Genomic DNA, 26,519 nt, shown 5'->3' with positions numbered 1-26,519 from the left:
CATTATGTTAGTGTCCCATCTAAACCCTAGAATTTTAAGATTTAAACACAAAGAAATCTAAAACAATAGTTTATTTATTCTATTTCTGTAGTTCTTTTACATTATAAATATATTTTTGACTGGATGAAAACTCTTGACGTTGACGCGGTTCCCATCCTACCAATGGAGCACCGGACAGTCATGCAGAGATATTTTTGAAGGTGTTTCGTAATTTATAAGTAGCTATAAATGATAATATGATTCTTAGTCAAGGAGCAAGTGGAAACTGAGAAGAAACAAACTAGTGTTGATAAAGAATATGCACAGTGTAAACATGGTGTTTGTGTCCCATCCAAATGACAAGGCCTTAGGATAAGATTTAAGTAAAAAAAATGAAAAAAAAATGGAAAAAAAAAGTCCTTACTTTACTTTGCACTGAACCATTACCGTTTTTTGTGGGTTAGTGCATGTTACTAAACTAATTTGTACACTGGCTGCAACAGCATTAGACCACTAGGTTTGGTTTGAGTGTACGCCGCCGTGGTGGCTCTAATTTCCGACAGTACCTGAAAGCAGCAACATAGTGGTGGGCTAGGAGCTATCGGTAGCCACACCAGCAGCAACCAGCCACCACCACCACCAGCGGCTGCAGATACAGACTCCGTACTCAGGCGAAGACAACGGGGGATAACAAAAGAGGAGAGGTCGTTTGAGCGGACATCTGCTTCGTTCAGGTAAGCTCTCCTCGAACTAGAGTAAACGAAACCTCCGAGTGGGTCGAATTCAGTTTGCTGAAAGAGCGGGGAAAGCGTTTACCGAGCCCTGCCGCATAGACTCATGTGGGGATGCTGTGTTGTCGCAGCCTCATGTCCCCTGCTATCGTCGGTATCATTTAGAATATATGATCATTATTTTTTATTAAATAATGTGGTTTCAGTTGCGTGTGAAAGGTGAATTTCCGCACAGGGAGGTGTACCTGCTATCGTGAAGCTAGCCTGAAAATAACAAGTCAGTCCATTTCCGTTGCTGTTAACCAAAATAATAGCTTAAATGTTAGCTTAAATGTTAGCTAGCTTAAACGTTAGCTTATATAGCTGGCTAAAATGTTAGCTAACAAAGAGTTTATTGTTGGTTTCGTGTCAGAGCATATAGCTTCAGTTATGTTATGATTCATTCTAGCAGTTGCTAGTGACGGTCAGAAGTCAAGTCAAATTTTATGGCTACGGCGCCACTATTTTTAGATGTGTTTTAACTAGTTATGTAACATCATTGGCGTTTTATAATTATATTTGTGCAGTAATCTTAAAAAAAAATAAAAAAAAATAAAAAAAAACAGCGCAAAAAACAGCATTCCTCTTTAAGACTTTCTAGAAGTTTCTGATCTGCTTTGACAAGTTACCAAAACACTTCTGATTGGTCTGCTGTGAGCTTCCAGATAGTGCAGAAACATTGCCAATAGGGTAAATTAAAACACAATGAATGCCTTTATTTTAGACTGTAACTCGTCTTTACTAGTAGTGGTCACTGTTTACAGGGAGATGAATAGTTTGTGGGTGCAATATTTACAATATTTGCAAGTGTAATAAAACATAGAAATAATAATATGACAGAAACATGTGTCAATACCACCCAGTTCATTCACTGAAGCCAAGGTTTAGTGCAGGACTGTTACACTAGAATGTATTTATTTTCGCCAGCATACCTAATGAACTGGCAAGTCAGTTAATTGATCTTTTTAAGTATTTTATTCAGCAAAAAATTGGAGTTACAGAAGTCAAAACAAGATGTCTGTTGAGGATCTTCAGTATTTAATGATAAAAAAATGATTGACTAATTCTTTATTCATACACAGCAATCCGCAAAAATAAATAAATATTATTAGCTGCTGATGTAAATGTTATTCGCTGCTGACGTTTGAGGCTGAGGCAAAGGCTGGTGTTTTTCCCTTGACTGACGTGTTACACCAAGTAATAACTAAATGTTAAACAAATGAGTCGGGCCACTGCAGTTCAAGGTAAAGAATAGAGGGAAACGACTTCCTAACAAGCCAAACAGTGCAGATATTATCAAAGAAAATCTGCAGGAAGCTCAGAATATATCTCGTTGCACTTTCGTCAAAGTTTGACAGGAAACATGGCGTGTGCTATGTAAACACTGTTAAACACAGGTTTGTAGTCTTTCAAAGGTTCCGCATGAGTTCATTTTATTAAGTGATGACAAATATTTAGCCCTGTTGGTCAAGTTCAGCTGCTTGTAGCCTGATTATTTTCTAAGGTATAACCGGTTGTACAACATAATTAACATGTTCATCTTATCAAAAAAAATAAATAAAAATAAATGTTGTTTTGATTGATTTTCTGCCAGGTAATGTGTTTGTAAGAATGGAGATTCATGTTTTGAACTTGAGTTTAAAACTTGATGAGTTGTAGTTTCATTAGTTAATCCCTTAATGGTTTCAGAGCAGTTACACAGAAACTCATACCTGTATAACACTCTATTACATATGAACTAAAATATGTAGTTGGGGAGCCTTTTTGTTTTCATTTTGTGGCCAAAGAATTCCCTCAACTGCAATTGAGTTTCTGGTTTACCATTGTGAAACCATTAGAGACAGGACTATTCCCTGTGCTGCACACAGATTTTTTTCAAAGAAACGGATCAAAGTTAACTTTATGAACAGTTTCCCTGTGCATAAGACAATGCTCACTGCAGTTTACAGTAAATTAAATCTTCTTTGGGTGATGAGCTCTTAGGATATGTTTCCACTAATAGAAGGTGAAGAGGATAAACCCAGAGAATGGGCTTCTCATCATGTGCTTACTGTAATGTTTAAAACACATCCACTCGTATCTTTGCTATGGGTCATTTCAGGTAGAGAACAAGCTTGTTATTGTGTTTAGCTCTAATCCGTTTCACTGGTCTCTCAGCTGTGAGTTATGTTTTGGATTCTAGCTGTTAGCCGTTTTGTCCTGTGCTCTTGTCTTGTTATTTTCACATTTGGTGTTTGAGTGTGCCTGGACACTGACGAAACTACTGCAATCAGATTGCTGCCTTAAACGAAATGGATTTAATTTCTAATCTTGAGGAGCGCGTTATTTCAGATCGAAACCAGACTAATCAGCAGTTTTAATAAACAGAAACCTTGCTCTGCATGTGATTAACTTGGAACTTTTGGTTACACACAGAAATAATTATAATGTTTACAAGATCAGGATGCCTTTATGAGTCCATACCCCAATCCAGTAATAATCCAATTGTGAAATTTCCCAGTTTGGGATTAATAAAGCATCTATCTATCTAATGTTATGTCATATATTTGTTCCCAAACAATACATAATGGGCTGTCTGCTTTAAGAAAAAGCACAAGTAAAAGTATCATAGTTTTACTTTAATAGACTCACTATATTTTGGATAGTAGCTTTTAGTGTTCTGTATAATGTGAATTTGTGCATTGCAGCAGAAACAAATAAAATCAGTATATATGTCAGCAGTCCAATGTGATTTACCAGATATTTACTTTCACAAATGAATAATTATGTTAACAGAAATAACAGCAACATGTCAACCAGTCTGCTGTTTTAAACATTTCTATTCATTTTTTAGCAATGCATTTATTTAAGTTGTTTGAAATTACTTCAAAAAGTTGTTGTTTATCGTGGTTTTTCGTACCAAATTATAATATAATCGCTTATCGCCTGTTTCTGTTATCAGCGGTAAAGTTTATCATCTAGCTATAAAACATATAACCCTGAGTACTGTTATCTATATCACTTGTATCACATTATGCAAATTCTTTTGGTCTGAATGTGGGGGAAAACGTGTTCCAGCCTGCAGAAGAAGCCTGGAGTCAGGATTCACTCTCATGGAATTCACCCAGATAATTTTTTTTTTTTTTTTTTGTAAACTGTGACCAAGAATTGACTGTACTAGTTACAACAAATAGTCTAACATCTTTCCAGCTTTTCTCTTGTTTCTTGTGATTCACTGTTGCAAGAATTTGACTTTTAGGCTCATCTATCAACTGTTACACAATATTTACCCTTTAAGGGGAATCTCATTTGGAACACCAGGACAGCACAGCTGAACTAACCCACATGTTGTTGTAATCCCTGGCTGTTTTACTTGCCTGGAAGTGTTGGCTCAAAAATCTTTTGTAATTTTTTCTTGAATAGAAGCTACATCAAAAAAGATGAGTTCTGAGATCAGACCAGACTTTAGTCCCATAATCAGACCCCTGAACCTTTTAAAGGGTGAATGGTTAGACTGAGATCTGTACCAAATTGCAGACCTCCTCATCTGGCTTTGTAAACACAGGCAAGGCACTTGCAGCAAAATAAGACCTCTACCCACTGGAAAGTCTTCATTTTGTTTACTAGTATGATAGCATTTACATTCATTTGATCAGAGCTTGTGTTCATACATCAGGGTCAGGTTTAAGGTCAACCAGTAAATTTAGAGAATTACAATGTAAATCACCTCCGTCTGTACCACCCCACTGCATGCGTACTGTAAATAATTGTCAGGTTTTATGATTTTATTTCTCACCTTGACTTTTGAAAGGCTCTAAAGATAATTATGCTTCATCTAAATCTTGAGTGGTCAAGAAAATGTAGAAATATATTGAATAATATCAGTTACATCAAGAAACCAGTAAATCGTTACACTTGTGCAGCTGAAACAAGCAAATATTTGTTTTTTGCTTGAGAAATCTGTCAAACAGTTAATTGATAATAAGAGTAGCGGGAATAATCTACTTGATCTAGTCACACTGATGCATAAACTGACCAGACTAAAGCCCTTCATTTCTACTAATTTCCAAACACAACTAACAACCACATTAGTTCATCAATAACTCAACCACAATAACTGGAATTGACCTTTGGCTAAGCCCCGCCCTAGAATGTAGATTGACCAATCACAGCCAAGAGAGCTCCCACAGGGGTCCGACACTTTTTCCACAGCGCTCCATTGACTTTAACGCAGGCGTCTCATATTTTCGGTCTCGGCAGGCTATACTGTCGGTATATATCCAGCATCCAGGGTATGGATAAGTCCAATGATGTGCGCGCAAAACCCTGTGGAGCTAACCAAAACATCACCGTTACAGCTTAAGTTGCATAGTTGTTGATACGCTAGCACACGCTGAAGAAATACAACGTTATACGTGCGTAACGTTAGTCCGTTTGCTTCGTAATAACGATTATAGAAGTGAATAGAGACGTACCCAGCTTTGCATGAACAGTGTTGCTCCTTGATATTGATACCAGAGCCTTATAGATAACCAGAAAACCACAGCCCAGAAGAGAATGTCGGACGTAGCAACAGTAACTAAGGGGTCAATTGACCTTTGGCTAAGCCCCGCCCCCCTTAGTTACTGTTGCTACGTCCGACATTCTCTTCTGGGCTGTGGTTTTCTGGTTATCTATAAGGCTCTGGTATCAATATCAAGGAGCAACACTGTTCATGCAAAGCTGGGTACGTCTCTATTCACTTCTATAATCGTTATTACGAAGCAAACGGACTAACGTTACGCACGTATAACGTTGTATTTCTTCAGCGTGTGCTAGCGTATCAACAACTATGCAACTTAACCTGTAACGGTGATGTTTTGGTTAGCTCCACAGGGTTTTGCGCGCACATCATTGAGCTTATCCATACCCTGGATGCTGTATATATACCGACAGTATAGCCTGCCGAGACCGAAAATATGAGACGCCTGCGTTAAAGTCAATGGAGCGCTGTGGAAAAAGTGTCGGACCCCTGTGGGAGCTCTCTTGGCTGTGATTGGTCAATCTACATTCTAGGGCGGGGCTTAGCCAAAGGTCAATTCCCTCTGGAGTGGAGAAAATCACTAAATGATGGCTGGATATGCATATATTAGAAATGTAATAGTTTTGTTTTTAAACTTTCGCAAAGAATTGGCTTTCATTTGGCTATGATTTGTAATTTCAGGATAATAAAAACTATGTTTTGATTCATTTAGTGATCTCGTAACATTTTTATGTTACTTATATACATTGTTCACCACTGCATTATGGGATTGACTGACCCACATCTGTTCTGCTCACACTGAGCATAGTAGGAAACTATCTGATCTGGGTTAACTGCGTAATGCTACTACAAGGCATAAATCAGCACATACTACATGCACGAATGCACGCTGTACAGGACCACATCTCTGGCAGTCACCAGCGTCTTGTAAATCCAAACTGCTGCAGGGGAGCTGGTGATGGGTGAGTGGGTCAGTAATGGCCAAAGTCAGGATGGGATTAAAAAAAAAAAGGTACATTTTATATGATGAGTCAGGATATTGGCTTGCTGTTTTGAAAAACTAGAAAAGCTTTCTGGGTCATAACTGTTATTTTTAGATTATGGTCTATATTAGGATGTAGAGTAGAAAGAAGGGGCGCTATAACTCTATAACTGTTGGGTTAGATTTTGTTTTTAATCAGTAAATGGGAAATTTACCAAGCAAAGAGGGGATGGATGATAAAGTGACAGAGGGAGATTTGGGCTCTGTTTTTTCACTCTGACATCTGAAAGAGAGGCGTTTAGTACCTGTGCCATGTCCCAACTCACTGGCACTACCATGTGCCAAACTCCCCCAACCCCCCACATAACACGCACACAAACACAATCTAACTGCAAAGGCCACAGGTTATAAATAGCAAACAAACAGGACACAGTGGACACCAGTAGTTCTCACTGGTTTGTTTATCATTTTCATTTATGATAACTGAGATATCCCTCAATAATTAAAGCTTGGCCTCTGCCTTCTAAAGTACAATTTGTTGTACCTGTTGTGGGAGAGACAAATATTGTTTATTTTATTTTTTTTTAAGTTGTGGAACGTAATCCAGAAGGTATTAAAGTGTAGCAACTGTTACGATTTATCAAGTTTCAGTCAGTATCTAGTGTCACTGGTTCTTGTCTAAAGTCTTGAAAGACCTTTATCTCCAAACATATCTTTAATGTTTCTCCTCATGCTCCGTAATCGTTTGGTTTTATCAAAGTAAGATTGTGCATGTGTGATTCATTGAGTACCGCAATTTTGTTCCATGAAGTTTAGATTTAAATGCAACTCAAGAGGACGAGCTGGTGTATTTTTTCTCAATTTTAAAGAAAAAAAAAACAATTTGTTAAATTCTGTAGCTTTAATCTGAGAGAAAAAAACATTGTCTTAGGTTATATGTAAACAGACGACAGAGCAGAGCTTGAAAAGACTTGTTCTGGTGTTGAAAGAAAACTTGGGACATAATCTGTTTAAAACCCACCCACAACGAAAAGATGCCAAACTTTTATCCTTCTTATAAACCCCTACAAAACCTTGCACCACAATGTTTGTATCACATCAGTGGATTATGAAGAGTATTACTGAACATCAAAATGACAGGAGGTTGAAATTTATATGGAAACACATGGTTGAAACAGCTAAACATTGTACACTGCTTGGCCAAAAAAAAAAAAAAAAAGTCTCCACCTGGATTTAACTGAGCAAATAGGTATGAGCCTCCTATTGGATAATTACTGCATGGGTGATTATCTTTCAGCTGGAAACAAGTCATTTAACCCCAACTGATGCAATGAGTAGCTTCTCATTTCTTAAGCAACCATGTTGAAAGACACATCCTGTGGTCGTGGAAAAGATGTTAGTCTGTTTGAGAAGGCTCAAACCATTGGCATGTATCCAGCAGAGAAAACATCAGGAGATTGAAGAAACTACTAAAATTTGGTTAAGAACTGTCCAGTGCATTATTAAAAACTGGAAGGATAGTGGGGAACCATCGTCTTTGAAGAAGAAATGTGGTCGGAAAATAATCCTGATTGATCGTGATCAGCGATCATTTAAACGTTTTGTGAAAACAGTTGGTCAGGTCTAGGTTCAGCAACATTATGTGCCCAAAGAATGAGGTCAGCTGACTACCTGAATATACTGAATGACCAGGTTATTCCATCAGTGGATTTATTTTTTCTTCCCTGATCGCACGGGCATATTCCAAGATGACAATGCCAGGATTCATGGGGCTCAGATTGTGAAAGAGTGGTTCAGGGAGCATGAGACATCATTTTCACACATGGATTGGCCACCACAGAGTCCAGACCTTAACCCCACTGAGAATATTTGGGATGTGCTGGAGAAGGCTTTGTGCAGTGGTCAGACTCTCCTATCATCAATACAAGAACTTGGTGAAAAATTAATGCAACACTGGATAGAAATAAATATGGAGACATTGCAGAAGCTTATCGAAACAATGCCACAGCGAATGTGTGCTGTGATCAAAGCTAAAGGCGGTCCAACAAAATATATTTTTTTTGGTGGCGACTCTTTTTTTTTTGGCCAGGCAGTGTATATTGATTTCCAAAATATATTGTCCATTGTGACATCTGTTTCATTTACACTTTGAGTATCCAGTAGGTTAAGAAATAGTTTAAGTTGGGAACACACCAAACCAACTTCAGAGAACTCTGACGCCTGTGTTTGAACCAAAAAGATTTTGGCTCAAATAGTCTGCATATAATCATGCAGACTATTGTTGGTATGATTATATGTTGTATAGGGGAAATATGACACGGGGAATGTGCTAGTCTGGAACAGGGGAATTTTAAGTAACCTGCAACCACACAGTAATGATAATGTGTTTCTCGGCCTTGGAAATAGTTCAGAATTACTTCAGATAACAAGCCAGTTAGCCAGAAATGCTAATTGTGGCTAACACGGTGGAACTGTAAATTGGAGGATGGATAGCCAGCATATGATCCTAATCTCATTTTTCTCTATCGCCCTTTCTTGCACACAAAGTCGAATCTGTTTTTGTAGTTTGCTATTCGTTCATATCTACCTCCAAATCAGAGCTCATATATCCTCCCAGCTTAGTACAGGTGTGTGTCTGTGTGTTGTTGTGCTAAATTGTGAATGTGGTGCTAAAGTCAGACAACCTGAATGTCTTCTGATACTTTTAATCAGACCTGTTACATCTGGTTTCTCATAACTCCAACATGAGGTCATGTTTAAAAAAAAATCTTGGTCTTTATAGCTAGATCCAAAATTCAAAAGCAAAACATGTTTCATATTTTTTCTCTTGCAGCCTCAGGGTGAAGGATGATCTCCCACTTATTATGTGATTTTGCTGGGGTTGTATTAGCTTAACTGTCCTCTTCCAAGTGTCTCTATTTCAGTGCAGTTGATTAAATCGTTGGGTATTTCCGCCCTTGTTATTGCCTTTGCCCCCTACCTCTGCCTTTAAAGTGTGCCCCTCTGGTCTGGAATAGAGGTAGCATGCTCGTCACACATGGCTACGCTCACTTGCAGATTGCTAGGCTTTATTCATTGAGTTAACATGTCTTAACAGAACTTAACTCTTTTCCCAGAAGCCACGACGACGGCCGTGACATAAGACAGAACCCAACAACAGACACGCAGACAGAGCCATGGTGGAATACTACCAGATATTAGGAGTCCAGAAAAATGCAACACAAGAGGACATCAAAAAAGCGTAAGTGCCCTTGAGTGTTTTCTTCTCTATTTTGTCCTGGTGTTGTTGTTAAGTGTCGAGCACTCAGGGGGTGTAATAGGTTAATTATATCCCCCTCTAGCTGTATAAACTGACACAAGGGGAGAGAGAGCTGCAATGCAGAAAGTTTCCACTCTTCCTCATCCTGTAACCTTGCTGCTGTCAAATACCCTCCCCTGCCCCCCCTTTTTTTACTTAACCATGACTACTCTCCTGCTGAAAAGGCCAATTCCAGATAATTGTCTTTACCAGTTTCTCACTTGCAAGGTTTGTTTTAACACGTGAAGAATTCCCTATGAAGTGAAGAGTCTGTGCAAGTGTTGTGGACAGAAATAAGCCTGAAATTAGGCATGTGCTCCAGGGGACATTAAAAGTTATTTTGGGTAATGCAGCAAATCACCAAGGAAAGTAAAAACATGTGAGAGAGAAGAAAACTGTCAAGCATTGCTGATTATTGCTGATTAAATCAACCCGCCTAAGAATATCCCAGAGAGGCTGTTATCTCTGAATTTCTGACTGCCATGAAATTTAATGAAAATATTCATGTCCTTCCTGAGATCAGTAGCTTTTGGTGATCTCTCACCAAGCACCATCATCAACTTGAGTTTATGACCAAGCACTTTCCCAGCCTGAGTTGGTTTTTGCGTTTAATGCAGTCAGGACTGCAACAACGCTTCGACTGAATAAATTTTATCAATTGTGTAGAAGCTTCACAATGTTAAGTGAAAAATAGACTTAATGTGGAAAAAGTCTGAATCTGATCATCAGAAGTGTGGCAGTTCTTTAAGCACAGACCTAAAATGGTCCAAGCTGGTGCATACTTTTGAACAATCAATCGACCTACTGTAGCAGCACAACCACAAGTTTCAGGAGAAAACATCACTTGGCTTTCTGACCTCAAAACAACGAGACAGCAGTGTGCGTATTTGGACTGTTAACAGTGAGTCTGTCTGTTTCGTGGTCATCTGTTGCTTTTCTAACAAGAACTCTCTAGAGTCCCTGTAGAGTTGCATTCCAGCAAATGCCCAAGTTGTAAGCAGTTGCTTTTGCATATATAATCCTCAAAAACTAAACAACATTAATATTACGCTCTAACCTCATGTAAGCAATCTCTTGCAGATAAATAATACAGCTCCCTTTCCCGTTTAAATCAACACAAGTCACTGAACACTATCTAGCCCGATTAATGGCAGACTATAGTACTACCATCTTTCCCAATCAGGTTTGTGCTGACTAAATTCAACTGTTTGCGATGAATAGTATTACTAGATGTACGGTTGAAATGGTTTCAGGGTTTCATGTTAATATGTGTCATTATGAAATTAAATATGATGTATTTTTTTTTAACCTTAATGGTAGAATTATTTGTTATTCGTTATTATTTTGTGGTAAGTTAACTAGAAGGATTACTAATTGATAAATAATTGATAGATTTATCAACTAATAAAGGAATACTTGCAGCCCTTTTAGCAGTTGTTAGCATGCTGAACATTACCTGTGAAACAGCGTTTTCATTATCAGGCATTCAGCATAAAATAGAGCTTCACAAAGCTGCGGCATGACTGAAGACAAGTTTGTCTTGTTTGTTGATTATGTTTTTCTGTCTCAACATTTACTTTTGAGAACTAAAGATGTCAGATGTTGATTTTGCTGGTGACCCTTTAACTACAAAGACTGGTATGCTACACAATTCAGCCATGCTGCTTTGTTCAACTTTGTCTGCCTGTCTCATCAGGCTTTAGACAGCAAGATAATGTCACAGATTACAACAAAGATGTTGACTACAAAGACTATTCTCTGTAGGTCCGTAAGGGAGTGAATCCCTGGATTGTGTGAAGCGATTTTTTTTCCCGCTGGTTGATTTTCAGCCCCTTGTCTTGTCCACAGCATCTATGTGTCTGCTGCTGGTGCTGGTGCTGGGCTTAGAAACAAACAGCTGATGCAGCGTAAGCGGCTGCGCGAGGCCTACGCTGCTTGTCAATGCAATTCAGGCCGTCTTTGTTATTTCTGCTTGGGTTGGGAGAAGGACTGTGTGTGTATAATAGCGGTAGGCATGTGTGTGTTTGCTGTAGTCATGGTCGCCACCCTAAAAAAAGAAATATACTACATACATACATATACAATTTCCACCTCACACCTCACTTGATGACTACTTCTTGGCATGTATTGTGTGTTAGCCCCAGCTTTGCTTTTTGTGTGTATTTTAAGTATAGGATATTTGTGTCTCAGTTACAGAAAATTGGCTCTGAAATGGCATCCAGACAAGAACCCAGACAACAAGGATGAAGCAGAGAAAAAGTTCAAAGAGCTGTCAGAGGCATACGAGGTGCTTTCAGATGGTAAGACTATACTGTAGAGAAAGAAATCGATGTCTCTCTCAAATGTCTCTCTCACTCTTTGAAATGAGCTTTGGTTTGTACAAGGCATTAGCACCTCAAATATGGAACAAATGACAACATAATACTTTTTTTCCCTTGTGACTCACATTAAGTGGTGAATGTAACTTAAACCATCTTAAATAAATGATCATTATTCATTCATCATATGTATTTTTTATTAATTATTTTTTTTATTGACATTATGCCGTATCTAAGGACCTCCACAGGGACTTTGCCTGAATGACACGCAGTCTAAAATTGGCAAAGTTATGATCTAAATCAGGAGCTCTGTGATCATGAATGCCATGAATAAACAAGGCTAGACTACACTTCTGACTCAAGGAGTGTTTAATAAACTATGTCTTAAACCAGACTTACTTTAGGCTCATTTTCACCAATTTCAGGTTTTCAGAATTGCGACAGATCATTGCTCTGCTTTGTTTATTGTCATTGGGTTTGTTTGGTTTACTATTTTATATGTTTGGTATCTCGTAGTAGCCAAACATGGCACTTCTGTCTTTACATGACTCTTTTCTAGGTGTGCAGAACTACCCAATAATAGTTAATCTTTTGGGATCTCTATTTTAAAGACATGAAATAAACCAGATTTGATTTATCCTGACCATCTGTCTTTTCTGATCAGTTTTCATGAGGCCAAATCTCAGAACATGATACTGTTGTTTACATTTGTGGTTAAGTACACTTTCATAAAGTCATATGGAAGAAAGATGCAGGATTGAGAGTGTACCAGGAGCCTGTAACACTTGATCAACAGTGTCAGTTTTGTGACACCCAGTCACAAGTTGTAGGCACTGAAAGCATTTGTACGAATTTCCTTTGCACAGTGCCAGAATTGTTTAGCTGAAGTGTCAATGTCTCTTTGTGTTCGCACAAACATGCTAGGTTTAGCTGTACTTCCTGTCAGTATATGGCAGCTTTGTGCCACGGTTAATCTTCTCACACTTTGGCCAATAAACTCTGGATCAGTAGGCAATAGTTCACATGACTTTGTCATAAATTGTTAAATAACTGTTACAGAAATCATATTTATAATATATAATACAGTTTTATAACAGAAGGAGAAAATAGAAACAGAAAACCACTTTCTGTTGGTCTGTTTTATTTGTCACTGTGTTTTATCTTAAATCCACCTTTTTCTACTGCAGAAAACAAGAGGAATATATATGACCGATATGGCAAAGAAGGCCTCTCTGGAGGAGGAGGAGGAGGAGGTAAGAAGACGACTTCAGAAATTATAAAATATTTCTCTTGGGAGTTGTGAAGATGACTGATAAGATTTTAAATGCCACTTTTAATATAAAGGCTAAGTGAGAAGTTGTTTAAGTATAAACTTCTTTTTGTATATGATTGGAATATTTATTATTTGCAACGAAAGCCGTTTTTGTTATTGGTTTGTAAGCTTTGTTTGTATTAAATGTTTTACAGGAGGCCATTACGATCACTTTGGCGGCGGCGGGTTCACATTCCGTAATCCTGAGGACGTTTTCAGGGAATTCTTTGGCGGCAGAGATCCATTTGCAGACTTTTTTGGTACGTCCACTTATAGAGGTACTGTTGGGATTTGTTATTATTTTTAGAGATGGAGGAGAAGACCGGGGAGAGGTGTTAGATGTGTTCAATGCCTTTTGCTAACGTCACAATTTTATCTGGTCAAAAATATATTCTGATGGCTTGGAAACCCTCAAGAGAGCCCCAGAGAAAAAGAGAACATCCTGCGGCCTCCAGTTTTCAGCTTGTAAAACATTGATTTTTTCTGTTTCCTAATTAGTTTGCCCATTAGATTGCGGTTTCAGCTGTGTAGCAATATGAAAGATGGGGCTTTAGACCCAGGAAATCTTCTGTAAAGCCTGGTGCTAATCCCCTGCAGCAATGCAGTGCGTATCTCCAATACACTCAGCGCTGTTCACCTCAGGTGGTCATCTAACTAAATGTCAAATGTAAGAAAAAACGCTGCTAGGCCTTGCTGGATGTCGACTTTAGCTTGATTACGTAGCCTCAGTCTATTAACTAGGATTTAGTTTGTTTGCATAATCCTTATCATTAATTCTGAAGCAACTACAAAATTACAGGGCTTCAACCAATATGTAGAAGAGAAGTCTTTTAAAAAATCCTGAACAAAAGGTTAAATTCATATCAACGGCTCATCAACTCACATTGAATATGTTTTCATTTTGGCTGCTGCCGTTGCTTTAATTGCAGAAATACCAGACCCTCTTAAGTAGTTAAGCAGAGCAAGTTTATTTTACTTGGACATTTTTCATGCATAGAAAAAGGGATTTATCTACCATGGAATGTGTTTTTTCAGCCACTTCACCATTCCTCCTCCCTGCATTTTAAACAGGTATACGAAATCTTGGTAACTTTGATGATGATAAAGTGTAACATGATGTTGGTCTGTGGAGCCCAACATTGTCTCAGAAGTTGTATTAAATACACGTTTAGTGCCTGTCCTGGGTTGTCTGGGTTCAGCAAAAGGCTGATTGGAAGGCATGTGTGGTTCACCCTGTGTAGCTCTAAATATGGAGTTCAGACGCAGGCAGAGGATGGATTTGAGCATCTACATCACTCAACTGGAATGCTTTCAAAAATAGCTTCCGTATTAAAACAAAAGCAGATGTAATAACGCCAAGTGTGTGTGCTCACTGTGTGTGTGAGTAAAACATGGTATAATTCAAGCTCACTACTTTGGGCGTACAATATAGACTTATTGAATAAGCTAGTTTAATGTGGTGAGTTGAGTGAATTAGGGATTATGCTTTGAAATTTCCCACTTAATGTGTAGAGAAAGTGATGAAGACAGGCATCTTACTTGCCTACAGTTGTATTTATTAGCACAGATAAGATAAATTGATGGAGCACAGCTGTTGCTGTTTACTCTCTTCAGTAAATAGTGTAAAAAAAGCCAAACCATAAAGCTGTCTGCACCGTCGCACAGAGGAGTTCTATTTTGACTGGAGACGGCCCTTATTATGCTTGATTGGTATGCAACTGGATATACTAAGTCGGGTTTATCCCAACTCTATATTAAGTATGTTCCCTTAAAGAGACATTTTGGTTTTCTCCATGTTCCTTAAGAGGGTTCAGATCCGTTATAAAATCCAATCCAGCCTCCAGTACTAACTGTCCAGCAGCTTGTTTCAGTGAGCAGCAGCTGGTCTTGTGGATCTGTCACTCAGCCACATCAGAGTGTCGAGCAGGCCGAGGGGGGTGTTGAGACAAATACAGAATCACGCAGTGCTGAGGGCCAAGTTGACTGCCAAGAACAGCAGACATTTATCTTCAAACGAACATGTGAAGAAGCAGACAAGGAGGCGATGTCAGCTGACTAATTGGACTCGTAACACTGCATTTTAAACAAATACATACATTTATATATTTAGCCGTTAGTTGTTTGTCAGACTTTGTTACAAGTTACAAGGTTGTATTGTCTTTCTCTTCTTTGGCACACTATCTTGTACCTGCACATGCACCCAACACTATCATTTTAGTGTTTTCATGCTTTACAGGTGTGGCACATTCTTCTCGGTTTTAATCCATCTCCAGTCCTCTTGCTTGACAGGTCTTTTAAAGTTCTGTGAAGTTAGACTTCCCTGCTTTTTGTTCACTAATGCATTTGCCTTTCTGTCAGCTTTCACTGTGTGCACACTGATCATATATCCAGACTGAAAGCGCCATACAAATTCCTCAACACTTACTGACATTGACAACTTTCTAAGAGCTTAGCTGTCTCATCTAACGTTTTCTTCAAGGTAAATGGACAGTAATGCAGTTACAACTCTGGTCCAGGGATACTTTTATTTTAAGCTTTCTGTCAGAGGGAACAAGCAAAGCTTTCTTGCCACTGCCTCGGCGCATTCAAGGTTGAAGGAGGAGTCTTCTTTCAACAAATGGTGCCAGGGATCCAGCCTTATCCTGCTGGGGTGACCCAGATTGGCAGAGCGCAATTAGTAGCATGTCCACAGGGGTTTAGGATGAGAATTAATGTTCGGCACGTTGACAGTTTAAGGATGAGATAGTTCCAGAAATTACAAACCAAAGCTTTAATATTTGAAGTACTTTTTTCTTGTATGACAGTTTAATCTTTGAGACATTGGTAGATGTTTTCAGCAAGAATAACATAAAAAACCTAAGGCGGACTACCTGTCCAGCACCAAAACAGCTGAAAGACACAGTTGGTGGAGACAGTGAAACACATATTTACCATGAGAGATGGTAATATTCAATATTCGTTTAGCTGATAACTGGTGGACAGAAGCACAACTTCAGATAAAAGCTCATGTTGCTCATTTTCTCATGTGTAACTAGTTTACATATTATTGTGTCTGTGTCATGAGTTTGCATAACTCCGAGTTTCTCATCCACTAATCACTCTCTGTGATTCTCTTCACAGCTGATGACCCTTTTGATGATTTCTTCGGAGGTGGTCGCAGTCACCAGAGGGGCGCAAGTCGGGGCAGGATGGGGGGGTCGCTCTTTGGTTTCGGTGGCTTTCCAGCTTATGGGCCTGGATTCTCAGGGTTTGATTCAGGTGTGTTTCACAGCAAATGATTGGATGTTGGACTTAAGAAGAAAGTAACACACATTTCCCGTCTTAATTATTATCTTTTTTAACATAGGTTTTAGCTCATTTGGGGGCATGGGTGGAGGAGGATTCACCTCCTTCTCTTCATCATCTTTCGGCGGTGGAGGGGGAGGAGGAGGAATGGGTAACTTCAAATCTGTGTCCACCTCCACCAAGTTCGTCAACGGCAGAAAAATTACCACAAAGCGGTACCTAAACATTGATCTCAACAGCATTTATAAGACATTTCTAATAATCTTGACTCCTTACTAAGGAGGTTTTTGTCTTTATTTGTGTCTGACAGGATCGTGGAGAATGGCCAGGAGCGCGTCGAAGTGGTGGAGGACGGTCAGTTAAAATCTCTAACAGTTAATGGTAAGGAGCAGCACCTAAGACTGGATAACAAGTAATTATCTCACCGCACAGTTTTCTCATCTGGACAAACTCCAGCGGTCGGTCTCTACTTTCTCTGTCCTCCTGCATCTCATTCCCAAAGAACAATTTTCTCATTTTAGTTTAGCTCCGAGGGAGGCGAGAGACCTTTTCACAGTATTTCTATATTTGTATTTATTCCATTATTATTTCGGCGGGGGAAGAATTTGTGTTTTTGTTTTCTACAATAAATTAATTGTACTTTGACTTCTGCCATATGCACAAAGCTGGGTATGTGCTGCATATTTTTTTTCCTTTGGGGTGTATATTGTCTTTGTTGTTGTAGCTGGAAAACAAGATGCTGTACATTTGACTTACGCATGTCTTTTCATTTTACCAGTTTAACAAGCGAATGAGAAACGCTTAACCACTCCTCCACCCTAATGTCTTTAACTTGAACTCCACCTCGCTAACCTGTTAGCTATTACCATGTTCATGCGTGTGTATCAAGAATGACGTAGATTATTAATAAATTAATTATAACAGTGTGCATTTTTCTTACATTTGTTTGTGTGTTTGGAAATACCACAGTGTGTTTGATTTTTTTGCATGATTAAATACGCTGCTTTATGGTTTCACTGTAACTGTGTCAGCAGCTAAAACTCTGAACTCTTGACCGCAACTCTTGACTGGACACACGTGTGGATTTTTCATTCTTTCCAGTGAAAAAAAAATAAAGAGTTCAGATTTGGTCAATAAACTTCAGTTTGTGGAACATCGTTGAAATGCTGCCGCCGTCACCTGGTGTCTGTGTGATGTTTCTTTTTGGCTGTGCCTTGTGCCTGATCACAGTTTGAATCTGCTTTACACAATATTGCAATGAAGGAAACCACAGTGGCTGCTTCTTTGGTACACTCACTGTTCATCACACAGCTCACCGTGTGTGTTAGCTTAACCCACTAATGCCTCAGTTTCAGTGTACATGACTCACATTAGAGCTACACTGGTAATGTGCTCTGTGTGCTTCCACTAAAATAATCCTTTTCAGCATATACCCCAGAGATCTTGAGGGAAATCTACTCCTCAGGGAAGATACATGTCTATTTTCTTTTTAAATGTTTTTCTTGTGTGGTAGGTATGCTTTACCTTTATGAGTCAGGTGATACTGCACCGTCCATTATGCCCTATCTCATTCCTCTTCATTTGCCGCTTTGCCCCTCCCAGGTGCACGGTTTTATAACGCCGTAGAAGAGCTGATAGTGCAGCTCTTTTGAATACGCCTTCGAACAAAACCTGAGCTCTGCAGAGACGCTGCAAGACTGTCACTGATTACATTTTAAATATGACAGTTTAAAATGAAGTAGCTGATAAAATGTAACACCAAATACAGCCTTATTCTGAGAAAATGTATTAAAAATGTCATGATAGGCTCAGATTGGGTAGAGATTATTGCTGCAGTTTGCTCAGAGGTCACTGTGTACAGAGAGTAATGTGTGTTTCTTGAGGAATGTGCTCAAGGCTAGTTTATTTACACAAGCCCCACTGCATATTTTTGTGAGTCAGGGTGGGGAAACTGGAGGACGAATAGGGCAGGGTGAGGTCTTCAGTGAGTCATGCTGATAAGTTAATGCTTAAAAACGTAGACTCTGATATTCGTTTTCATGCTACCTCTAGAAATGCCAGATGTGTCCGTTTCGGTGGTGTGAAGACCACCTCTTCGCCTGTTTTGGATTGTTTTGTTCTTTCAATTTCCTCTTTTCACCAGTGCTGATTGAAACGGCAGTTGCGCCTGCGCAGTCCTGTTGCTAGGTGACACAGGAACTCTGCGCCTGTCTTTATTTATTTATTATAAAACCTGTAACTGTGCTACGTGCATAAGAGATTATTGCAGAAAGCACGAATGACAGCTTGGCACAAAATTATACATATTTTTACCTACACAAATATGTCATATTTCCATACTTTCACTACTTCCGGGATGCGGATTGTTACAGAGAAGGTACTAGCAATTTAAGTGCATTTGTGATGCAATAGCGCCCTCTCCTGGACAACAAGTATGCTTTCATTAGTATTAGGAGGCTTATTTTTATGTCATATTTTTTTGAACTACAATTCCCAATACTATGAATCTTGTTGGCAGGAAGTGTTGTGCTATTATTCTTAAAACTGGAGCAAATTAAAGTATACAACTATGCCGAAATATCTATTAGTAGTCCCTGTTTGCAGGGCATTTATCAGTGTACTGACAATTATCATTAGATTATTTTGCTAGTGAATAAAACGTAAAAACAAGATGATTCTTAGCAAGTTCGGAAGCTAAAAAATGGAAGCAGGTCCATGACCATTTGTTGAAGCATTGCAAACTGCAGAAATGGTTTTTTAAAGTGGCGAATTTTATTTCGACGAACCATTTAGACGAATAATCCCTTAAAATAAAGCACTTTCTTCTGGTGAGCCATAAGTGTATGTACAAGTCCAAAGAGGAACTTTCTCCTCTTAAATTGCTTTATTTTAATAATATTTAAAAGCCTGAAGAGATCGAACTTAAGCCTTTTGTCAAAAAAAAAAAAGAGACAAAGAATACATAAGATTCAAAGAAATAAACATAATTTAGTTGAGACTTTTCCTGTTAAATACAATCCTCTGCTGACTCCATGGTAAAGTCACTGCTGTTTTTTTTTTTGTTTTTTTTTTCTTCCTTTTTACCTGATATGGGAATTTATAGGGGGGCATTCATGTGGCCACTAGATGACACTGTTTGTATACAAAACACAACACGACATAATTTATCAGAATGATAATGTCTGTGGCTGGAATCATAATATCTGGAGTCTCATTAGAATACATGAAGCAACAAGTGACATATGAGCATGAATCAGAAAACTTAACGTTATTTAAATGTGTGCACATGTTTTTGGTAATTCTTACATAGTAAAATCCTTTCTGCTACTGGTCATAGAAGAGCTTGTTCCTTTAAAAGAATGCTGCTTCCCCTCCATCCAGCCGTTCCAATGTGACACAGTACTGTGATTTCCTGTACCCGAGTTTCCCCCGCATTATGAAAGATGGCTTCCTGTTTGCTGAAAGCAGCATCCGGTTTTAATCCCCCTCCCTCCACCTCGTGCGGTTGACAGTTTATCGTGAAGCCCGGCCTCGGCCTGCAGCCACTGGCCACTTTATGAACGATGGCAAAGATAAGCTGCCGGTTTCTGTTTGGCCGTGTGTGAACAAGGACACTGACTGTATCTCTCTGTGCTCAGCAGTGGAGTCACATCAGCACGACACCAGGGCGTCTTGAACCAGGGGAAGGTGGACTGTTGAAAATAATCTGGTCCACAGTTGTAGTTGTCATGTAGGGTTAGCCTCCTTCTGAACAGTGATTTATTTTAGGACAACTAAACCTCCAGCCTGCTGCATCTAAGGCTGCTTTTGTCCATCACACATAGATTTTGTGTCTGTGTGTGTTTAGGTGTTTGTGTACGCGCTCACGTATTTCAGTCTAGACAGTGTGTTTCAAACAAGCTTTACACACAATGTTGTTAAGCCGGCAGACAAGGCACTCTCAAGACAAAAGCTGAAAATGAAAGCAGGATCTCAAATTAAGTCCTTGATCCAGAAAATAAAAGGCCACCTTAATGAACAATAAAAATTCTCATTATCATCACTGCGCTTTGATATTGTTGTAATGAAAGATCTGGTGATGGATTATGCAACATGATAACAGGAGGAATCTTATCACCCAGGTAACTGGGCCTATAATAGATTCAAATATTGATCTCCTGCAGTAAAGGAGGCTGGAACGAAGCACACAACCTGGAAGTCACAACCATTTTGGCTTAATCCGGCCGTCTAACTTCACCTGATAGGATCACAAATGCAGGTTGGGATTAGTTTTTTTTTTCCCCCCCCCCCCTCCTTGCTGCAGCCTTGTGAGTAAAGCCACCAATTGTCCTGGTCCACAGGGTGTCGCGGGTGTCTCCTTGCTGGGTCAACTCTGTGTTGTTTAGTTTAAAGAGACGACTTTAAAAAGAAAAAAACACACTCTCAAATGGAGCCAAAATGACCTAAATCACCTTAAAGTTTATGCTTTCATCAGAGAGAAAATAACCACCTTCAGTCTCAGTCTTAACACAATCGAAACACATCTGTGACAAAGAAATTGCACTTGGGTCAAAATGGATGACCTGTGGTAATAAGATGCCTATTCAAAGAGAATTGAAGTCCAAGCCGTCGTGTTTGATTGCCTCAAAGCTCTTGATCTCCACCTGAAAGAACAGAAGGATCTCCCTCCAAAGCATCTACTAAAACACAGAGGATAGGGTAATTTATTAAATGTGTTTATTCTGAGATGCTCGCACTGGCACAGCGCACCGCAGCGTTAATTGAAGTCTCTGACAACTTCTGATGTTTTCAAGACTGTTAGATGCAGAATGGATGGTTTCCCCAAAGTCAGTGCAGATCCTCCTCTAAATGGGACCAGGTTCAGCTCGGCGAGCATCTGGCCCCCTTTCTTCTCCTCTCCACTGCCTTAATTACACAACACAATGGCGATGAGATCTGCCTGTAATCTCCCAGCATAATAAGTCTCCCCTCTTCCCCCCCCGTCTATACCCTGCCTGCCACTAATTCAATATAAATGTAAATTACCTAGAGAAAAGAATAACCAAATCTCATTTTATTTACATGACTAATCACAATAAAATCAGGCGGATGAAATATGAACGAAATATATGGCTGGCGTTTGAAAGGAAGTGGGGGTCCCTGTAGCCTCAGGGGCACTTTGAACCTCTTGTTTTATATCATCTTTGTTGTTTCTTGTTGGTTACATCAATATACCTTTTGGACGTGTGCTCAACTTGCTGTAATAGATGTGTGTGTATTTTTTCCTGTCTGATTGTATTCACGCTGCCAAGGGCATCAGAAGGCAATATGTTTTTCTTTTTCTTTTTTTTTGAAACCCACATCTCATGTCAGAAGGCTAAAATTGAGGGGGGGAGTTGATTTGAACACCTTGGGCAATCCACCCAGACAGCGAGAAGCTTAGGTGTGATTCATTCTCACTCTGCTCTGCTCACACCCACAGACATCGCAGCCGAGGACCCCTTGGAGGAGGACTTTCGTCGCCGCAGACCGAACACGCTTCCTGGCCTTGGCCTGCACCAGCGCTACCTGAAGAACTCCGCCCAGAACCCCTCGGAGGAAGAGGAGGAACACGGCCTGCAGAGCCTGGGCCTAACGAGAGGTCCGCCACTGCATGGCTGATTAATTAGCAGCACACAGAGGTCCCATTTAAAGAGTAGAGTCTTAATAAGCGCGGCTAATTGTCTGCTGTTGTGTCTGATGGCCACACAAAAGACATGACGAATGCTGGCGCGTTTGATTGGCAGCTGTAAACACAGAGGACAGAGATGTTCATTAGGAGACTCTGTTCTATGTCGCAGTAACGACCAGAGGTCAGAGTCCACCCTCGATTTTCCTCCCTGGGGTCAGGAAGTCATGCACAAAAGCTGAACAATTATCTGCAACACACAGTCGTTGAATGTTTTATAATAGCTGCTTCGTTAGTTAAGGAAGGGACCTTTAATTTCACTGTGCATAGTTCCTGCTGGGATCCAAACAAAGGCCCTAATTCTCTTTGTGAGATAATGATACGAACGAGTCAGATGTGGGTCCTCAGAGAGTTTTTAACTACTGCTGCTCACTGAAACTGAGTCTGAAACGTGAGCAAAATCAGCGCCAAGGTCTGTCCTTATATCTGATATCTTTATTAATAGGTAACTAATCCATTACAAACACTCACTGTTTCAAATTATTAATTGCTAGTGTTTATCCTCATCTCAGCATCTCACTGACCTTCTGGAGAGGAGCTGCAGGGTACGACAATTAATTTATCAACAGCAGAACAGCCGAGGCTATTTAACATGGAGAAATATTTTATGTATGGTAATTGTATTCAAGAGTGTTTTATTTAATGCATATATGACGTATTCTTTTTTTAAATGCGCATCTTTTTGAAAAACCAGAGACAGGAAGTTTACATTCTGTTCATATTCTGAACAATTAGTGCAATGAAATAACAGAAATGAGACAAAAGAAGGACACAACGGTGTTGCACAAAAAATCCCGGTGTGGTTTTTATGAGCTCAAAAGAATCCCCATACCCGCGAATGACACAGACACAAAATCGACTGACTGTATCCAACAACAGGATATTACACTTTTACTCAAGTCCAGAACATGTTACTGACGTTCTGCCTTCAGTCTGCACACAAAAAAAAAAAATTCTCTGTTCCCACATCTCCTGAATCCGTCAGTCCAGCGAAGGCAGGAAAAGGAACATGCGCCTCAGACATCTCATTAAAGCGTCATATAAAGCTTCAATAAATAACAGAGGGTGCTATTTTGTGAACTCTTTACGACCTCTACCTCCATCAAGGAGAATGAGTCACAGCCAAACTTTAATTTAGCTTCAATCGCCATGACAACATTAGTAGTAAAAACTTTCTACCTTTTGCAGATGGCTAATTGGAAAATGATCAAATCTCAACTTGTAAGAGTTCAACAAATGACAAAAAATGTTTTAATTAGTGAATTTTTAAAGCAGCCAGTTGGATAGCTTTGTTGCCTTTAGACTTCTTGTAGGTCACCAGTCTTACAAGCGTCTACAAATTCAACTATTTACTAATGATTCCTTTTCTTTTCTTTTCTGAAGGACACACGGACACCAAGAGGAAGAAACTCTGGCTAAAGGAGGCAGACTCCAAAAAGAAAAGAGCTCCGCGACTCTTCCCTCGGTTCGGTGGACTCGGTACCTTTTTTTAAACACTTAACACACACACACTCACACACACACACGCGTATTTGTTGTTGGCAGATGTGCCATCAATCATATGTGGCATTAGTTCGTCTTCGCTATGTATCGAGAGGCCCGACAGCCCCACTGCTGCGCCATATCTCCTGTATCAGCTGCAGTAACTCCCGCCTGCGTTCATCAGCAGCCAAACGGTAGCCCGCAGAGACCTCGCGTCAACGTTTTGTTTTAATGTCTCAGATGAAATTTTTTTTTAGTAGAGGCTGAAGCTGTATTTATTGTGGGTGGGCCTGGCGGATGTACAGTGAGCTTTCAGAACTTATTAATCTCTTGCGATTGGACTTTTCCGCTTTTTACAGCATGTTTTGAGAAAATGTTGTTGAAAGGGTTCAGGTGGGAGAAGAATTGGAGCAGCAGCCTTGTTTGACGTAGGCATGAAAATTACAGCACAGATAATGTATAGAAAGAGTAAGAGAAGGTCAAGCTATTCAGTGGATGTTTTTAAAGAGACAGCGAAGAAGAGGGATAACTGGGGTCAGTCAGAGTAACATGTTTTGCTCACTGCTATGTGAACTCATTATCTACTCTTTTACTGCTACTTCTTAAAAACTACTATTAACTCCTCTTTGTTTTGTGTGAGTGCATTCAGCAACATGTTAACTCTTCGTTAGTGTTTCCGTCAAGGTTTCTTAAACAGAACAACGGTCTCCATCATCTTTGTTCCTGACAGATGATTCTCACGATAACTGATGTCGGAAATGTCGGAAAATGTTCATTTTTTATGGACTCCTACCAATAAATGCTTTAAAGAACCCGTGTCTTCTAAGGTAGTCAACTTTTTATGGTGTTGTCCTCTGCATTATAATACACGACATTTAAACTACTAAATTCCCCAAACAAACCTTTGAAATTAAGTACGGTTTTAAACTCTCCTTTATATGAATGATGAAATACATTGAAATCCAGTGGTAGATGCTATTAGGATCTACTGGTGCTAATTTACACATCTCACAAATTGCTCTTCTTACTTTTGGGGCCCCTGTCCAGGGTGTACCCCGCCTCTCGCCCGATGACAGCTGGGATAGGCTCCAGCAGACCCCGCGACCCTTAACAGGAACAAGCGGTTACAGGAGATGACTGACTTTTGGGGCCATGTCTCAAGCTAACCTCTTTTAGCTCTGTTTAGGTTTCCAAACCGAAACCAAAACAACAAGCTGAAAGACACTAAAAAGCTTGACAGTTCAACCAATGTACATTTATTTCTCACATTTCCAATTACCTGAGCCCCAGTATCTCTTTACCAGCTGCTTTCCTAAGCTCAGTAAGAGGACAGAAGCTGGGACAGAACACCCTGGATTTTCCTGTCACATGGACAGAGCCGTGGAAGGAGCAGCGTTCTCAGATTGTTTTGAATGAGCCTGCAGTGTTTTGTATTATTCATGTGGCAGAATGCATCCACATGACCCAGCAACTCATTTGGCCCTTGTTCCCATGCAGCCAGTGGTCTCTGAGGGTTTAATTAAACAGCGTGGAGGCAGCGGCCCGTCTCCTTCCGTAGCCTAAGATTTCACAGCCCTCCTCCTCCGAAAGTCATCTAGAAAAAAAATAAAAATAAATCGTACTATTGACTTTCGCTCTGAGGACATCCTCCTGAGGAGCAAAGGCAGAGTGACAGCTCACCGTCAAGCCCCCTGTCGGCCCCCGTCTGCCTCCTTTTAAAAGAAAAAGCGCCCGAATGAAGTGAAGCACCTATCGACACACATCACCACAGGGAGAGAAATGGTGTCAAATGTAAGTAGACTGGATACAGTAAAACGAGACACAACTCAAAAGACAGATAGATAGACAGATAGACAGATAGATAGATAGATAGATAGATAGATTGATCATGTAGCTTGACAAAGGATGAAAACACTAGTTTTCATCCACTAGTTAGGGAATATGTGAAAATTATTTGGATTAGGGAGATAGGGAGAAAAGGGGCGGGGCTATGTGTTTTTTTTCTTTTTGCTGCAGCAAAGGCAGTTTCAAAAACCGAAAACATTTCTGTTCAAAAGACAAGCTGAAACAAGGGCAACTGGACTTTAAGACATCCTACAAGTCCAGTTGCCCTGGTCTTGTTTTAGCTTGTTTTTTTGGGGGGGATTGACTCAGAACCTTTACAGACATCAAAAAACAGATTCCTATAATTTTGGCTTACCTTGTACGTTTAGCTTTTTATTCCTCTAAATGACTGAGGTTTAAACTGGAGTAAACCGTCTTAATATCTCACTTTTAGGTATGATGAAAAAGTGTTAAAGTTCTGTTCCAACGACATACCCAAGATTAACGCACCCTGTGTGAAATGGCCCCCAGGTTTTCTAAAGGAGATTTTAAAGCTCAGTGGAGGTGGCACCAGTCATCCAAATCTGGGCAGTAGCTCGCTGACTCTTGGCGCCCATTTTCCAGAGGTTTGGGAAAAATGGGCATGAGTAGAGCTGAGGTGCACCGAGGCAGACATCTTGCAACGTGTGCGGTCTCCCACCTGTTACTTAAAGCAGCCACTACCTGACTTATGCATAACTTTAAGCCTTAATATAATTCATTCATGCCATTCATGACATGTAAATGCTGTGTAAATAAAACAAATGTATATTTACACGGCGGTGCTACACACCTCCTAACCCAAATAACTGTCACACAGCCCCTAAACATAAATGATTTCCACATTGATCCTGGATAGATTCCTACATAATGAGCGATGTTTAAAAAGCAGGCAGCAATCAAACCAGCCTCCAGAAACATGCTCCAAATAAGACACAGAATACACCCCAAACTTGGTCATCTGCATCCGCCATGTTTTATTCATGTCATGCAAAAAACAACGAGGTGCACATTGTTCAGCC

The 26,519-nt window shown here is 39.8% G+C and overlaps 1 protein-coding gene across 2 annotated transcripts; it reads left to right on the top strand.

Moving 5' to 3' along the window:
* The first annotated feature begins 487 nt into the window (after positions 1-487).
* Positions 488-24,461, top strand: dnajb6b (DnaJ heat shock protein family (Hsp40) member B6b). 2 transcript variants are annotated; one of them, XM_084566000.1, is made up of 10 exons: positions 488-713; positions 9,349-9,473; positions 11,721-11,830; positions 13,036-13,101; positions 13,316-13,438; positions 16,281-16,418; positions 16,507-16,660; positions 16,756-16,826; positions 21,907-22,065; positions 23,536-24,461. In XM_084566000.1, exons 2-10 carry the CDS (start codon positions 9,409-9,411, stop codon positions 23,643-23,645), a joined length of 996 nt encoding a protein of 331 aa, XP_084422126.1. In that variant the 5' UTR covers positions 488-713; positions 9,349-9,408; the 3' UTR covers positions 23,646-24,461. The 2 variants fall into 2 exon arrangements, with proteins under 2 accessions (XP_084422126.1, XP_084422127.1); XM_084566001.1 differs by having other exon boundaries at positions 490-713; positions 13,316-13,420; positions 23,536-24,460.
* Positions 24,462-26,519: the final 2,058 nt, after the last annotated feature.

This window comes from Chelon labrosus (genome assembly GCF_963514085.1).
Source record: "Chelon labrosus genome assembly, chromosome: 18".
Classification (NCBI taxonomy): Eukaryota; Metazoa; Chordata; class Actinopteri; order Mugiliformes; family Mugilidae; genus Chelon; species Chelon labrosus.
This window is presented reverse-complemented; position numbering and strand designations above follow the sequence as displayed.

Coding starts and splice junctions, on each gene's coding strand:
- dnajb6b (XM_084566000.1), top strand. CDS start 9,409: ATGGTGGAATACTACCAGATATTAGGAGTCCAGAAAAATGCAACACAA. Junction 9,474..11,720: donor CAAGAGGACATCAAAAAAGC/GTAAGTGCCCTT, acceptor TTTGTGTCTCAG/TTACAGAAAATTGGCTCTGA. Junction 13,102..13,315: donor TGGAGGAGGAGGAGGAGGAG/GTAAGAAGACGA, acceptor AATGTTTTACAG/GAGGCCATTACGATCACTTT.